Here is an 18,504-nt window from a genome sequence, read left to right as displayed (position 1 = left end):
GGAACAGAATGCCACTCACACATCCTCAAATTAGAATTACCAGCCAGATAGAGATGTTTCCAATAGAAAAAAAAACGAGCTCAGGGAGCAGGGACTATGCCGAGTGGAAAATAAAAAACGATGACATCATGCATTTTCTTTTTTGTGGAGTTGCCGGGGTAGATTGACTAAAGAAAATCAGGTGGATGCCGCCATTTTTTTTGGTACACTCTTGATTATATGAAAATACTGTGAACTAATCAACACATCATTTGAACCTAACAAGGCTTCACCTCACAGAAATAATTACATTGCAGATTTAAGATTGCAAAAGGCAGATGGAGCGGGATTGATTATCCACTCCATATTTTCTTCTTCATCTCCATTCGCAAGTACAAGCATCACGGCTCTTCAGAAACACGTCTACATCGTATCAAGACCAGCTACCTAGTCTCCTCGAAAATCACACACAAGCCATGGCAAAAATCCCTGCGTGGTGGCGTGAAAACAAAGTATTCGTGCGTGGCGTTGTTAGCGTGGCCAATTTGAAAGCAGCAAAATGACATCATCGAATGGTGACCACGCCTACAGCCAATGAACGAAAAAGCAGGAAAACAACAACCTAGCAGGGAGAAGAGCGCAAAATATGGCCTCCAAAATCATGGGAAACGCCATTACATATAAAAATCGGAAAATGCGAACTTCTCTTAATGTTCATAAAGAATAAAAGACTTGCTGCTAATAATATTTTTTTAGAAAGAGCTACTAAATTAAAAGTGTCTTCTGATAATGGGAAACTAACTAAATATTTGAATTTTCATTTCTATTTCAAAGAATGTAATTTTATCAATAATAAGAAAAAATTTCAGAACTTTTATACAATTTTTAAATATTACTCTTTAAAAATAGAGAAATAAATCATCATTCGAAGAACTAAACAAGGTAATTGATAATTCTGAAAGGTCACAATAGAAAAATGGGGAGAGGGAGGATTGTAGCTTTAAAAATCATGATCATTATAATTAATGGGTTGCCATTTAATCGGTAATTTGCCAATTTGCTTATCAATGCATCCCTGATCAATATCATAACTTTTGAACGTTCAGCTCAAGTCATAAATCTTCAGCAAAAGACATTAAAATCTCAAATATAGAAACTCAAGTTGCAGTATTGTTAAATATTTCCACAAACATCATCTTGCTCAAACAAATATTTGCAAAACAGCTGCTAAAAAGCTTGAGATGCCATCAAGAGTCAAGCAGAATTCCATGGTGACAGGCTGGAATCTTAACTAAGCAATTGGCTGCAAACTTTGTAGAATGGCGAAAATAATCATAAGAAAATTGAGTATTGAAGTTTTATGAAAGTTAGAGACTTGTAAAGTCTCCTAAGACTGCATCTGTTGCAGTACCTGTGACAAATACTGAAGAAATAAATGTGGTATTAGTAATAAATCTGAAGTTAGGAAAAACTAACAGAAGAGAGAAGAGGGCTGGAGCATGTTCTGCTAGTAACCTCCATGATTATAGCAAGGTGCAGCTCTAAGGTGAAATGAACAGTATGTAAAAAAACAAATAGCCTTCTTGTACTACAGTGAAATCCTGTTATAACAAACTTAAGGAGCCACTTTTTTTTTTCTTAACATTGTAATGGAAATTTAAATAATGTAATGGAAGTTAAATCAGGACTGAAAATTTGCTACTTAAAAACTGATGTTTCATTGTATTGGTATTTGTTGTTGTTGGGCAATTCGAACTGATAGCTCAATTAAAACCCGAAGTTCAAAGAACTAAAAGCAGGTTTTAAGCTAGCAAACCCAACTGAAAAATTGTGGAATGATCTGCTCGGGAAGAAAGGACTTACAGACACATATTTAACAATTAAATAAACATTTTATTAAACAATAAATATGTCAAAACATGGAAATAATAACAAGTGTAAATAAAATTCACATTCCCCAACAATTGAATAAAAAATCCCCCCAAAAATATCAGTAGGAAACATTTCTTAAAAATAGTATCGTTTAAAGTTCCAGTAAAATTTATATGACTTGATTAATATAAGTACAACCTTGAGTCCAATGCCATAAACAGAATAGTTCATACGAACGAGTTAAAAGTTCATACCAAACAAGCTATTCCTTCCTTAAAAGTTGGCACAACATGTGAGGGCGCGATCCACCAATTTGGATCCCATATCAAAATTGTCCGTGACCATTTCATGCCACCATGCTGAATTCAGAAAATAAACCTGTCCTCCTGGACAACAGGAACCATCCATCCATCTAACGGACATCCAATCCAGCTCTCGAGCGTGGACCTTCAATGGTCCTGTTTGTTAGGCCTTTTCACAAAAAAAAAACAACTTGATTTAAACTCTCAATTTTAGAGAGAAAATCCCTCACTTAAAAACTCATCTCAAGGCAACAACTGGAACATGCCCGCATTTCTAGCTGGGCTCAACGACAAAACTTCCTACATCTCTTAAAAAGAATCCACTATACTACGTGGAACTCCGGAGCACACAGCTCCCAGGCACAATCTCAGCACCTCAGAAAAACATCGGACTGCAGTCACAACATATTAAAACAAGAGGTGAAACAATAAGAGAATGATTGATTGAGAGTTCACACTTAAATAGTATTCCCTATCTCCCTACGCGATGGCGTGACGTATATCAAAAAGCATGCATAAATTACATTGAGGAAACAACTCAACACAGTTTACAGTTTAAAACTAAATTCTTTAAAATTGTTTCCCACATGCATACAGCAAGAATCTACTCAACATCTTTCCTATGACGTCACATCATCGTGGCGGGTCAACAAACGCATGCTATGCATGCAGGGAATGTTGGCTCTGGGGAACAATTCGAGCGCCGGTAAAATAGCGGGATGACTTTCAAAGTTCGAAAAAAGAAGGAAGTAAGTTCTGGAAACTTTTCTAATCCTTCTAAAACTTTAGGAATTTCTCCAAGAAAAAAAATAATAGCTCTAGGCCAACAGTTGTAAGGGGATTTTACTGTATTTCAATAAGACTTAAAAGCTCTTATACTAAAGTTGTAATACTAAGGCACTGTAACAGTACCTTTCCTGGTTTAGATCCAGGGAACTGCTTAATTTGAGTAGGAAAGAGATCAAAAAGTCTGTTGGGTTGCTAAATAGACACTGCTCTCTTAATAGGCATCTTAATCTCATGGGTGTTGCTGACGATCCATCATGTAGAGGATGCCATATGGCAGATGAAAGCTCAATTCATGTACTGTATGAATGTAACTACTACTCTGCGCAGAGATTTGAGTACTCAGGATACCACTATGTGGATCCCTAGGAATTGCCTAAACTATCGGTTAGGCAACTGCTGAAATTTGTTTCTGTTGTTGTGTCTGTTATTCTACTAGTGGTCAAAGTGGGGACAATACAATAGACCAGTGGTCTCAGTGCTCGCGCTCGTATCAAACGCCCCCATTTTAATTTCATACTTCGACAGTACCTTTGGGTGAGGTTGCTCATCCAAGTTACGCCAGTTACAATAATGCAATTTTCCTAAATTTATTTTTAAAAAAACGAAATCTCCTAAACAAATTCTTTGAAATCTCAATTGCTGGTTCAGGACCAACGAAAGTTTGTAGAATTAGTTCCAACGAAAGTTTGTAGAATTAGTTTTTTTGCTTTCTCAAATTTTAATCTCATTACTCGATAAACATTTCTTAGAAACTGATTTTAGCAATATCTATTAGCAGCCTTGTCTGTCAAATGTAATAAACCTTCTAAAAGAGTGCAAGAAGAAAGCAAGTTAAATGTTAATTTTTTCATCTGAATGCTTTATCCATTTTCTCTTTGTCCGCTAGATGAATGCTTTGTCAGAATATTTTGAGTTGTTCTATATTTTGTTGTCTAAATTTTGAAAAACATACTTTTTAACAAGTAAAAGCATTTCATATTAAGATTTTAAAAATAATGTGGTTAGTATGTGGCTTAGAGAGGATAATTTGTTCTAAATTTAAAACTTTCTTTTATTCTGAAGACATTTTGAGTAAATCGTAAATAACCAACTATTTTATTTCTTCAACCCTTATGAATGGCTACTGCGAAATGTAAGAACTTATAATGTATATAAATATATGTGTAAACTTTATATATATTTTAATTTTAGGTAAAAAATCAAAATACTGCTGAAATCTAGTTATAAAATACTTGTTATAGAAAAGAAATCAGAGCTGTCAAAAAAAAAAGCAGGTTTTTTAGTTTCACTTTTTAATTTTAGGCAATGTCTGAACTTCAATCGAAAGAAGTAACTATTCAATCTCTGGAAAAAAGTGTCAGAGATTTGGCCCAATCAGAAAATGGTTTGCGTTTAAAACAGCTTCATGAAAGCATTTTGCAAGATCTGAAACTAAGACATGAAAGAGAAGTAGTTTCATTACAGCAAAATATTGATGATCTGCAGAAAAACTTGGACACCAAAGTAAGTCATTAATTTGAATTTTATTATGAATTCAGCATTGGAATTTACTAATTATCAATAATAAGTTCACTAAATATTAAAGTTTGCCTGTTAACCCTTTCTGACATGCTGGTCCCAAAAGTTTAACCAATTTTGAAAATTTATAAATTTTTTTTCTGTCTCTTTAAAACCTCAAAAATTATCGCAGAAGTAGTATTTTCTTCTCTTTAACGATAATAAGGTGGCATCTCCAGGCCAGTGCTGGCCCACTGGAACACAGGGACAAATCCCAGTGCGCCCCCTTTTACGGCGTCCCTTTCCTCATTGAATGTAAAATTCTATCAAAACTAGTGCAAAAGAAAATAGTTTTAAAGTATAAATGTGCCGTATAAATGTACAGAAACTCAGCCAAACCTTGTGCCATATAAGTAGAATGTAGCCAAAGGAGGAAAACAATCTCTTCAGTAAAGTGCCCATATAAAGATACTGGTTTTCAAGTCTCAACAACAGTTTATAAAAAGTATAAATGTGTCGTACAAATGTATAAAAACTCAACCATAGCAACTAACTAAATTTTAAAATCTAGCGCCTTTCAAGTAGAATGTAGCCAAAAGGGGAAAGCAATCTCTACAGTAAAGTGCCCACATAAAGATAAAGCCCACATAAGAAACAACAGTTGCAATAAAAGAACTCCCCAACAAAAAAGGGGGGGGGGGCGATTCAGCAACTTCTGAACAGTAAACTATCCTCCGCCATTCATCTCTGTTTACACCTGATGACCATCCCTTCTTTTCGGACAGTGAAGTAAGATTTTTCCCTAGTAACCAGATGGCTTCTATTTGTTGATGGTTGTTCTTAAAGGAGTTGATATGAAGCACTGTATGAAGTCAAGAAGGGGAAAAAGCAATAATCACTCATTTTAAAACATTTTCTAAGTAGCGGTGGATTAGCTATAATAATGTCGCCTTTAGACAATGGGGCGTTCTAGTGCCATGGGCCGACTGAAGGGGGGGGGGGGTGAAAGGAACAATGGCACCAAGCGCCAAGATCTGAGAAAGTGAGGGTGCCATAAACTAAACTTTTTCTGTGCAACAATTAAATATTTTTTAAATTTTAAAAATGCAAATATATTAGACTAGCATTCCGGTACCTGGTATGCTCAGGTAGTGGAATTAGCAGGGGATAACAGTGCTTGGTGCACCTAGTTATGAAAATTACTTATTATCTATAATTTTTTCTAATTTTGGGAGGACCCCAGGGCCCCTGTACTCCTTGTATGTATCCTCTTTTCCTTAACTGTCTTTAACGATCCTTTTAAAGTATTGATTTTCTTTGCAAACGCAGGGCATCCACATTTTATTGCAGAAACATTATTATTTGACTGGAGAAACACCTCGAAGAATCACGTGAGAAACAAAAACAATATCAAATTTAAAATTCACTATGGACCAAAAGTTGAGATGAAGTACCGAATAATGATTTGAATGGAGGAAAGCCTTTGAAAATAAGGGATTTAAATTTCAATTACAGATTTTAATTTCACGGAAATTAAGAGGTTTTAATAAATTTCTCCCGAACTAATTGATGTTTTGAAAATCCTTTCTTCGTGGATACTTTCGTAATCATGTGGACATGCCTGCCAAATTTCAAGTCTGAGGCTTCAGTGTTGATATATATATATATATATATATATATATATATATATATATATATATATATATATATATATATATATATATATATAGCAATATAAAGTTAAATAAGAAGGAACGAAAATTTGAAAATATCCCAAAATACCCTCAGATTTTGTCAAATACCCTCAGAAAAAGATTCAGAATAACAACATAACTGATAAAAGACTCAAAAAAAGTATAGAGGACCTAAAAAAAATAGCTTTATTATAACTACTGTTGATAAAGGGGCTAACAATTTTGCCATCATGTGCAAATTTTTCTATAAACTTACGCTACAGAAAGAATATACAAATAACACATACATAAAAGTCACAGAAGCTCATGGGCGGATTTATTGGGGGGCATTGCCCCCCCCCCAGTTTTGGGAGGACTTTATATAGTAACAACACATCTTCCAAATATTTAAAAAAAATTATCATTATTTTTTCTTTTTTGAATAGTTCAGAAGGGCATGGATGGATTTAGAGGGGGGGATAGGGGCAATGTCCCCCAGTTTTGGGAGGACTTTATATAGTAACAACACGTCTTCCAAAATCTTAAAACAAAAAAATCATGACTTTTTCTTTTTTGAATAGCTCAATGAAAATGAAGAGAAAAGAGAATGTCCTTTTCTGATGAGAGAAAAGAAATGGGGGGGGGGAACGAACATTAAATAAAAATAGTATAGCTGTCACTGAGGTGTTGAAAATGTGTCAAAATTCACTATTTTGGACTGAAAAACCTTTTGGGCAAGTATATGAATGAAAATATAGGCTAAACGAGCTATACATTAAGCTGCAACACTTATAATAATTGACGATTATTTCAACAAATTAGAACCTAAAGCAAAGGGGGAGAAACTCCCCCCCCCCCATTAGCGCTAACAGAACGATCTACTTGTTATGATTTGTGTCACATTTCAAGTATATTTATGCATAATATTTATGTTCTTAGTAGATTAATTAGCCTTTTGAGAAATTCTAAAAAACAAAAAACATAGTTATTAATTCAATCCCTTCTATAATAAAAATATATATCGAAAATAAATACTACCGCAAACTGAATAAATTTCAGTTATCTGAGTGTTCTGATTAAATGAATCTTTTTACTTAGAAGGAGAGTACAATTTTACTTACTTTATAAATACTGTTTAAAAAGTAATGTAAGTCATAATCATCTAAGTCTAATTGAGCCAGACCTTGTCATTATTGAAATCTAAATAATTGAGTCATCAAAAGTTTTGGAAAAATTTGCTGAAATTTTATAAAAGTCTATAAAAAGCTAACAAAGATTGGTAAAATCGTAAAAATCTTTTAACCATAAAAACTGACTAATTTTCGTCAAAATTACAAACAAATCAAGCAAAAATTTGCAGGTAAGAGTGAATTACAAACAGGGCCGAATTTTCCTATAAGGTAAACAAGCTATTGCTTGGGGCCCCTGCTTTGAAGTGGGTCCCTAACTCCCCCCAAAAAAATTCATGATTCGTTCCTTAAAAAATGGAAATTGCCTAAAAAAACTAATTTCATTTTTAAGTGCTTGAAAACCTTGAACATTTGGAAAACTGTGACTACAAACCTTAAATTTTAAAATTTAGAACAAATGGTAGAGGGGGAGGAATGCCAAAATATGTCGAATTCAGCTCCTTGCCACATCCTGTATCAAAAATGTAAAAAGCATGGTTCTCACGTTTGTAACATATTATTTGAAATAAATTTTTGTGACTCACATGTTTCATATCTTGTTATTAATTCAATCCCAAATGCAAAATTTTGGAAATTATTTTGGTATTGCTTGTTTTTATCTTACTTCTGCATATTGTCAATCTGTTAAGCCCAAAAGTAAAATTACACTCTACTTCTATTCCTCTTTGTTTTCTGTCCCACTTGTAACTGAATAGAAGTTGCTGTAATGAGAAATCTATAGTTTTTTTTCTTTTAAATTTAAAATAGCTATTTCTCACAAAGTTAGAACAGGACTGTAAAACTTTACACTCAAGTATTAAAATATCAGAGACTGAAAAGTACAAATGAAGTGCGTTAAATAATTTTATTTATTCTAGAGTCCTTGAAAATAATAAGATAAGTCTGTGAAAATCCTAAGCAAAGTGTTCTTCGCTTACTTCTACTGCATATTGTTAATCTGTTTAGCCAGGAAAGAAAATATACACTACCTCTATTCCTTTTTGTTTTCTGCACTACTTATAATTAAAAAAAGGTTGCTGCAATGAGAAATCTATAGTTTATTTTTTCTTTCAAACTTAAAATGGCTGTTTCTTACAAAATTTGAACAATACTGTATAACTGTATAATCTGGTTATCAATTTCTATGTCTATACAATTAACCTTTATAAGGCTTCAAAATGCAGAATTTTACATCCATTTTACAAAATTTCCTCCGTTGAGAAACCCCCGGCCCCTTAAAATTGGAGCCCTGCGTCACCCTCTTGATAACAGCTCCCTATCTTTAGGTCAATTCAAAAAGAACAGCATGAAAACATGCATTAATGAAAACGACACACAAAAAAGTAAAGCATGGACTTATGCATCACAGGAAACAGACAAAAACATGAGAGTGGGGGGCAATAAAAATGTTGCTAAAAAAAAATCCTGCCCCCCCCCCCCCCCCAGGAACTTAGTCCTAAATCCACCTATGCAGAAGCTGAATCCAGTTTAAAGAAAAGAGTACTCACCTTCGACAAGATTCTAAATACAGGACATTCTCAATTTCAATTTTCCTTTCTTTTTTATAACTGTTAAGTTTTATAAAAGTCCTATAAAATTCAGATTGGGACAATAGAAGAATGAGCATATTCTGTGTTGAACTTACCAAGTAGTATGATGGTCATATGTCCCGAATTTCTTGGGACTGTCCTGAATTTTGGGTCTCCAACCTGATATTAACAGCTTATTTTGTTGGGTTATATCTGATATAACCCAACACTCAGTAGCATTAATGTTTTTAGTGCTATGCGTAAGTCAGGTTGAGTCCTGACTTACATGTGGGATGCATTCCAAGACCCTTTGCGTAAGTCAAAATTTCGTATTGTGGAAAAAGGTATGCGTAAAAACTTTTGTAAGCATTCCCAATTATTTAACACACTTGTAAACACCACCTGAAACTGTTTTAAACCATTCCTTAACCATACATTTCCATTTCTCTCATCAAGAACGAATTTTTTTATCTGAATTTTCAATGGGAAAAAGGGACATGAAATAAACTAGTACAGCACATACAGTATACTAATAAAATAATGCACTCTATTGTACTGTACAGTAGATCCAGTAATGATATTTGTAACTTGAAAAAATGAAGATGGTGATGATTTATGCTGTGTGATCAAACCATTATTCGAACGTGTATTTTAAATATAGTTGCATCGCTAATTCTTTGATAACGTTTCCATTTATGGAACCCCCCCCCCCCCCTTTTCTAGGTTTCGTTAATTTACAATTCAAGAGCAGCTTCAATTTTCATCATTTTTGCGTTTTGCTTAGACACTTCTCCTCGAACTATTACGGATTTCCTTTTCTTGACTTTTAATTGTGCATATGGAAGAGTCACTAACACCCAATTGTCGTGTTACCTTACTTTAGATAAAACAGCGGTCTTAGGTGTCATTACATTTCATCAAATTTCGCATTTAGAATGAAAAAAATAAGTGGAAAATGAGGAGTAGTTATTTGTATGCACTAACAAAGCGATGTTCAGACTAGTACGCCGTGAGAACTTCAGCTGTCAGTGATGCTAAAGGAATAAAGGTTCATTTGTGAAAAAAATATTTTTAGTAGCAAATAACAAAGGCGGTACCATGATTTCCTGCCAAAAATTTTCGTGTTGCTGGCGATTCATTCGCTTTAGGTCAAAAATTCTTTACCGGGGAAAAAATCACATTATAGCTATTTCACGTAAGTTGAATCGCATTGTAGCAGGAGTCGACTGTATTTTGGACAGTTATGTAGATTCCGTAACATGATGTTTTTAGCCATAATTATTTAATTTACTGTTGTATTAGCACATTATTTTATTTTAAGTTTGCCGTACCAACACACAAGCTAAAAATAAATGAATATGCTTATCAAACAGTAAATTAAATAGTTACCAGCTGCGTGCCCAGTGTTGCATGGGCTGCCTAAAAAATGAGAAATGTCCAATTGATGTTTTTGTATTACTCTGACATCAGTTTCTAACGCATTAAATGTGTGTAATGCAAGGTTTGCAAAACACCAGTAGAGCATATTTTTGGCGAAAATCTCATTAACATTAATCATATTTATCAATGATACAAGTTATGAGAATTTTCATTTAGCACAAATTAACTATAATCTGTGTCCACGTTAAACTGAATTACATCTGATAGACTATATCTGAAATATTTATGTACAATTACAATCAGCTTTTTACATAAAATGACACACACTGCTTGGTTGATTGCTTTAAACTAAAGCACCAAGACTTAATAAATACCAATAAGCATTAATTTAATACCAAGTCATCAGATTCCAATTAAGCTTTGGTTAAAATCCTTAAAAACAATCTTTTTTGTTCAACTCTGTTTCACTTAAAGAAATCTAAACAATCTTAATTTAACATGTTCTTTTAACGATACAAACTGTATTTCAAAAGTAAAAACAGGAAGGGAAAAAGAGAGTTATTACAATTCAAAAATTCACCCATGTGAAGGAAAAAGTCCAACAAAATAAGCATAATTAGTTGCACACCCTAAATTTACCATATGAGGCTGGTAATGATAAACTACACTACAATAAGTAAAAATAACTAAAGAAATAACTTTCATATGCTGAAAAGAGTTAAGAACCTTGGCTATAAAAAATAAAAAAGGACAGACGGTAAAATAAAGGTTATATCCGAATTGAGCAACGGATTTAAAATAAGAATCCAAATGGAAACGTTGTTTTAAGATTTGGACAGCAGCCAAAAAAAATCTTTTAAAACAGTTATTATAATTTTATTTGCTCACACATATGCAAAATGGCAACAGGAAAGAAATGAAAATTCCTGAATAATGTAATATTAATTAATGTTTTAATTAATATCTCCGCTAATTAAAGTCGTACAATAACAAGATTGTCCTTTGTTTTCGTTGAAAAATTTCGAATTTGGATCGGAATCTCGTTCGACTCTCGACTCGCAGTGATTCTCGAGAAGATCTATCTTCATAAAGACAGACAGAGGCGAACAGATTTTAATAGTATGGATGACAAAGAAAGTGACTCTACATTTGTCCAAAATGCTGTGAAATGGCCCTGCCACAGTTGTAAGAAAATTTTTCGGGGAACTTGCCTTTGAGGTTTGGGGTTGACTGGCCAAAAAAGAAAATAGTTCAAAACAAATTTACAATTTTAAAATTATTTTTAGGTTACAGAAGCTGAATCTTTACAAGATAAGGTGTGTCAGTTAGAACGAAAATGTAAAGAACTACAAGAACAGAATGAAGAAACTTATAACAAGTTCACTGCAAGCCGTATTCAGTATCAGGAATTGTTTGAATCAGGTTTGTTAAGACTTTACTTACTTCTATTTTTACTGCAGATTTTAAATATTGCTTTGCCCTTTTTGAATGCTATGGAGAGTATCAACTGGTAAAATTGAAATGCAGAACGTTTTTGACAGAATACTTTTCATTTGATAGTTTTTTTTTTTTTTAAACTAACATGTACAGTCAAACCTCGTACTCATTCTTCGGACTGATATCATTATAAGTAGAGTGACCTCATAACTAGAATATCTTCAAAAATACATAATTTAACAGTAACTTATAATAAAATTACAAATTAAAAAAACTAATTGGTTATTTGATGTTCCTGATTAGAATCAGTTAATGCCATTTTAAATTGATGACTAAGACTGCTAAAAACATAAAATGTTATGAGTTACTTTCCATTCTACACCCACTATGGTTGTTCATGTGAGCCTTTCATGTCTTTAAAAGAAGGCCAATGCTCATCTTGATGTGTACTGAAGTATTTTATAACCAACTTCATATCTGTATATGTGTGTGGGAAGTGAGGGCTAAAAGTATTTGCCCCCAGCTCTGTCATCTCTTAGGAGAGCCATGCCTTTAATTGAAGGAAAGAGCCTGAAAATTGTGTGCCCTTAAGCATATAGTCTAAGACCCTAAATCTGGCCAAGGATTCTGATCATCAGGCCTCACAGATTTATTGTCTCGCTTTGCAAAAAGATAGAACCATAGTTCTGTAAAAAGGGCTAACCATTTGATATTTGTTAGCAGCAATTACATTAGAGTAAGCAAAGGATAAAGAAATGAAGGAAGTTTGCTCTCTCTCTCTGATTGTGGAGCAGAAAAAGCTGTTTTGTTCTTTTGATTGAACAAAAACCATTATTTTTTGAGATACAAATGGTGAAGAAAACTTATAAGCTTGTTTAAATTTCATACCTTTTTTTTTTTTTTTTTTCAAATTCTAATTTTTCTTCCTTCGAAAAATTCAAGCAAGGCACCATAAGTGCAGAACCCTATTGTGAGTTGTCGGTCCAGTCAGCTTAAGACCAATCCTGTACATACTTAGTACATGTTGTTTCAGTGCATTTAATCATAAGTTTTCATGAAAGATCAGCAATAAAATATCAAAAAACTGGTTTTGGTGCATATGTTAAATTCAAGTATTATTGATGTAACACTTATTATCTTTTAATAACACATATTCGTTCGTTTGTTTTTCCTATTTTTTTAGGAACAGTTCCTGAAATTGGCATTTTAAAGATGAAAATTCAGCACTCAGAAGATGAAAACCTTCAGCTAAAAAATGAGATTGACCATTTAAAGGTGAACAGTTAAAAATTAGAATGTGTTCGAAGCATTATATACATTGAAAATATTTAATTTGTGTAAATGAAGTTGTTTTGCATCTGCATTACAATCCCATTTAAAAACTTCTTAATGAGCCAGGACCTTGTTAAACCTGGAAAGTTGTTGATTAATACAAATAAGCTGTTGATAAATTTGTAAATACTTACGAAGCTTAGAATACTTTTGTTTCTTGAAGAACAAAACATTTTTTCCCCTCTAAAATGAATTAATTTTAAATTTGCAATTATTAATTGATGTCGTTGAGTTGCATGTAACAAAGAAAAAGAACATCTACTTCCGAATACTACATCACTGTGTCTTTTCTTGGCTGTTTTTTGCATTATCAAGATTTAAATAAACTGACATAATGGGAAAATTTTGGCTCAAAATATTATTTAGAAGTTGATCCAGCTTCTATCTTTTTGTTTACCAGGTTTTGTTGGTCATTAAATTTTCTCAAAATGCTGAAATGACATTGATATTAAACTTTTTAAATCCCTGGGAATCCTTCAAATTGTTTATTAACATTAGTTTTGTTTTTTCTTCCCACTTGCATTTGCTTCTGAAAGCAATTAACATACCATTCATTGGTTTATTCTGAGGCATTGATTTTACATTTAGTAAAGTCATGGTGAGTGCTTCAAGTTATCATGATTGAGGGCTTGTTCAAGAAACTATTGTTCTATAATTCTTTCAAATGGTGTGACAAAAAATATCTGCTCCTACTTTGTCAGAACATGTTGAATTTCTGTGTTTGACGGCCCGCAGAGATTTTATACATGGCCTATTTGGAGAGGGAAAAAATCTTCTTTACCGAAAGTTTGAATTAAAAGTTTTCTTTTTAGCATGTCTTCTTTTTTGCTAAAATAATACCAGCTTTTAAGTGTAACACTCTGCAATTCATTTTTTGGTATAGATGTTGTGCTGAAGACCACTTATAGCAAACTTATCCTAACATATCCTAATGTTTCTAGTTACATGATCATTTCATCTTAAATATTTCTTCATTGTAAATTATGATGTCTGCAATTTGTTGAAGTGAACTGTCACTAGCAAACTATCTGTGATCATCCATTTATTTCACACTATTGTTTTTATCCATTTACTCCTATAGAACAGGTGTGCACACCTGGGAGGGGGGGGGGAGTCATGGCCCAGATTGTGCCATTGGAATTTTTAGGGGGAGTTTTTTATTGCATTGTATAAATTCATGATTCTTTAAACACAGTTGCCATACCATTTGGGTCATTTGAGGTCAACTTCTTCAAGAACTTGTTTTTTCCCCCCTTCTTTATTTAATACTGATGTTTCGGTTCATTTTTCTCCTTAAATAAGTCCTCTCGCATCCAAGCATAAAGCTCTCTTTGCAACTTTAGCTACAACTTTTTTCTTCCTTATCCAAATATGCTTTAACTGTTTAATGAGGTTTTAAGATTAATTAATGTGAGTGTTTTATTCATACTGATATAAATTGATATAGATTGATTAATACCGCAGCCATCAAAGGCAGCTATCTTGGCATAAAAAGGTGAATGAGAAGTAAGCCAAACGGCCGTCATAGGCAACTTCTTGCAGAGATCGGGTAATGGCGTGAAAAGGGGAACCAGCTGGTCGTCACAGGTGGTTAGTCAATAATAGGGAAAGGTTCTTTACTGAAGATCTGCGATGCCTCTTGTATGCACGATGCAATGCTTCCAAGATTTTTTTTTTTTTTAATTTTATAAGGTTAAAATTTTTTTGGACTTGAGGCTTCTAAAAGTGTGGATGACACACTGATTTTACATTGAAAATTAAATGAAAAAGTTGAAAAAAAATGTTAATTTAATTTTTGGATCCTTTCTACTAATGTTCTCTTTTTTAAATTTTTCACCTCTCTAGCCCCTCAGAAAAATATCAAAGGTTAACATACCACTCCTTTCATCTCCAAATAAAAATATGTAAAAAATAAAAAAATTGGGCACGCTGTCGCCAAAAACTGCTTTATTATGTGGGCAAAACAATGATGGAATTTGGATTTATGGGTTCATTTTACATAATAATTTTGACAAAGCAAGAAGGTTCAGTAAGTTACCGCCCTATAGCCAGGGCTAAGGCAGAAATACATGAAATACACTGCCAGCTCAGTCAATTCCAGCCGAGGACAGCAGTTTCGTTCTTATTAGCACTCATCAGCCCGGCATAGGACTAACTGAGCTGGAGGTGGAAAACCTCTTAAGGAAGCCAAGAGTGCCAAACAAACTGGTAGCTAACATAGAATTAGCACTGACCAGACGAGTGACCGAAACAATGGTTTGGTTCAACTCGAATATTGCAGTGTTTGGCACTCTTGGCTTCCTTAAGAGGTTTTCCACCTCCAGCTCAGTTAGTCCTATGCCGGGCTGATGAGTGCTAATAAGCACGAAACTGCAGTCCTCGGCTGGAATTGACTGAGCTGGCGGTGTATTTCATGTAAAGCAAGAATGGTTTCAAAAACATTTTGAGAGTTTTTTTTTTTTTTTTTTTTTAAAGCACAGTGTAATTTAAAACTAATTCTCATTATTTAAAAGTATGAGGGGGGGAATGCAAACTAATATTTGTACTTTCAGTTTTTAAAAAAGTGTGCATTCTTTGTTGCCGATTTTTATTACTATTCCTGGGATGTAATAAAATGACTTGTCAAGTTTGATGAGAAAGCTTTGATTTATAGTATGTATAGTAGTATTAACTGTCAGTTTATGTTAATTTAGCATGAAATTAAAAGTTTAGAAGCGGAATTGCACACATCAGAAGCTTTGCAAGAGTGTGCTTTAAATAATGCTGTTGGTGGAAAAGAAGATTGTGACTCAGAGGTGCAGTTAAGTGAAAAGAAAAGGTGAATATTAGGCTTTTGATTTTTTTTTTTTTTTTCAGTTTTATAAAGACATGAAACTAAGGTTTTAATTGCATGTAAAAATGGTTTGGTTCATCATTCTTTTGCCTTCAATTCATAATTGAAATATTCTCTTAAAATTCATTGTATTATCTTTTGTGAATTATTGTTTCATGTGATTAATATACATTGAGTGAATATGCATTGAAGTTTATGTTCATGGAAAACAATATAGTATTTCTTTACACATCCTCTGTCATGAATTTAAGAAAAGTATTTGATTTCACATGATTTGTTTTATTACTTAATTGAGAACATATGTCGGCTATGAAATGTTTCTTATTTATTTTTTTGCCCACTAAGGAGCCCCATTCCTGCTTGCTAACGCTCGCCATCCCCCGAAGATTTAAGTTGTGTCTTAAGAAGAATCGGAATAAAATACACGTTACAAACCAAATGAAAATCATGATCCTTCTCCTGTAGGAAATGGAATTAATCATATTGAAATCCTCTTTCTACCCGGAGAATAAAAGTATTTGATTAAAATGCACTTATTAAATTATTATGAAGAAAAAAAAACTTTAAGCAGCACTTCCCCCTCCTGATCCAAACTAACTTGTATCGAACTTCAGTTATAAGTGCAAAGAGGCTCTTAACCATAGCAAATTGGCCGTTTTATGCATTTGAGAAGTTGTTTTCTAGTTTGTTGTCTCCAGTAGCATTTTGCTCTTTAGCTCCAAACTTTCGCTAAAGTAGTACCTTTATATCTTCCTTTCTAACTAATTAAGGAAATCAGAACAAATTTAATCTTGTGCAGACACTAAAGCTCTTTCAAATGGCATGCAATGTTAATTAGTGCGATAAATCTTTCATCAAGAGCATTTATGTAACATTTTAGCTTAAAAAATTATCAAAAAAAAAAAAAAAAAAAACATTAGAAATGTTTTTAAAATGTTCCAAGGTGTGAACCCCATGGGTTCAAAGTAATTTTGAACCAAATTTCAACTCTGTAGATGCTGTAGGCTATTTTGTATGTGGGACAGTCACAGGCATAATTTCTTTATCATGCCTCTTTTTAAATACATAAAGCTTTTTTTTTTTTTTTTTTTTTTTTTCAGCTCATTTTCCTATGTTTTGATGGTATTTAATTTTTTCTTTAACTTTTTTAATGTGCAATCCATATTGTACTTTTTCATTTAAGTACATTTTTCAACTTTCAGGACAAAATAAAACATTTAGCATTCTCTATAAAATGAGAGGTGAAATCATTTGAGTGCATACTTTTTTTTATGGTTCACTTCTATGCAATGTAAAAACATAGTTAGGGATTCAAGTTTGTTTGAAAATAATGTAAAAGAATATTGATCCACAAGGTGGGCAGGTTGTTAGACGGTGTGTTGCACGGTACTCGAAAAAGTACCAAACATTCCTTCCAATTTCAATTTTGAATACCATTAACACTAACATCTCATAAAGTATTAATTTTCAACAATAATGTACAGTATGAAATGCAAATTTTAAAATTTTGTTTTAGGAACATCATGGTATTTAATTGAATATGAACTGAACGCTGCATATTTTTTCAGACATATTCAAGAAGAGTTAAAAAAAGCTCTTAAACAATTAAGGTCTCAGAGATCTTTGAATCAACAATTGAAGAAAGAAGTAGATGAATTCAAATGTCAACAGCCAATTCTTGAAGAAAAAGCAAAGCTTTTTAAGTCACGATTTTCAGAGGAAAAGGTACTTTTCTTCCTCCTTACTTAGCTGTTATAAATTAGTTCCTAAATTATTGCATACTTCAAAATTGCTGAACATATGCTAATTTCATCTTAATTTGGTGTTCATGTCCAAAAATATTTTCTTAAAATTCTTTTCTTGTTGTGAAATATATTGTTTATTATTATATATATTCCTTTTTTATTTTGTTTATAGAAAAAAGCAAATGATTTAGAGCAAAAATTGGCTAATTTATGTCCAAAAGGTTCAATATCTGTTTTAGAACATGAAAACAAAATTAGAGCCATTGAAAGTGATTTGATTGAATATCAAAACAGATTACAAGTAAGTTTTATTATGCATTTATGTTTGTGGAATTAATTGTGCAGAATTATCTTACATCTTTGACCTGCTCAATGTCTATCCATAATAAGTAAAATGTCATTAATGCAAACTTTTGTCCAACTGGTGTCTTCATTCTATATAAAAGATCCACTTTTTATAAGTATTATTAGTTAAAAATCTCATTTTGGATATTTTTTAAGTTGCGTCACTCTTCTTTTCAAGCGACGATGTATAGACTCCATGCCTGTGTAATTGATAACTTCTGCGTACCCTTCACTTTCGCAACCTTAGATTGAAAGGTTAGACTGCCCCAAAGACACCAATGGCATGGGTGCAGCCACAGTTTCCACAATGCACTAGCTATCTATTGAATTAGGCATCATTTGTCAAGCCAAAGGTACTATTTGACCTTCATTGATAAATATGTGACAAAAAAAAAAGGCTAGTTAGTTGAGACACTCAGAAAAAACTTTCTGTGAAACATATTGAAAGATCATTTTAAAGCTTAATTTGTTGTAGTGAAATGTGGTTATTTTTTGTTTTTTCTTTGGGGAAGCAAAATCTTTCGGAGGGAAGGCAATGACCTACCCCTAAATATGACCCAATGCTCAATCAACGATTTTGCTCAGTGTCATTTATTTTTTACTTTGTTTTCATTATAATTTA

General features: G+C 32.9%; 1 protein-coding gene across 1 annotated transcript in view; it reads left to right on the top strand.

Moving 5' to 3' along the window:
* The first annotated feature begins 3,173 nt into the window (after positions 1-3,173).
* The window catches only part of LOC129235231 (desmin-like), a 49,800-nt gene continuing 34,469 nt past the window's right edge, over positions 3,174-18,504 (top strand). Inside the window, exons 1-4 of the mRNA XM_054868937.1 lie at positions 3,174-3,236; positions 4,245-4,445; positions 15,653-15,754; positions 17,710-17,838. Coding sequence (XP_054724912.1) covers positions 3,174-3,236; positions 4,245-4,445; positions 15,653-15,754; positions 17,710-17,838 — 495 coding nt within the window. The remainder of the gene's footprint in view (positions 3,237-4,244; positions 4,446-15,652; positions 15,755-17,709; positions 17,839-18,504) is intronic.

This window comes from Uloborus diversus, chromosome 2 (genome assembly GCF_026930045.1).
Source record: "Uloborus diversus isolate 005 chromosome 2, Udiv.v.3.1, whole genome shotgun sequence".
Taxonomy (NCBI): Eukaryota; Metazoa; Arthropoda; class Arachnida; order Araneae; family Uloboridae; genus Uloborus; species Uloborus diversus.
Note: the sequence above shows the minus strand (reverse complement) of the source record. Positions and strands in the feature narration are given on the sequence as shown.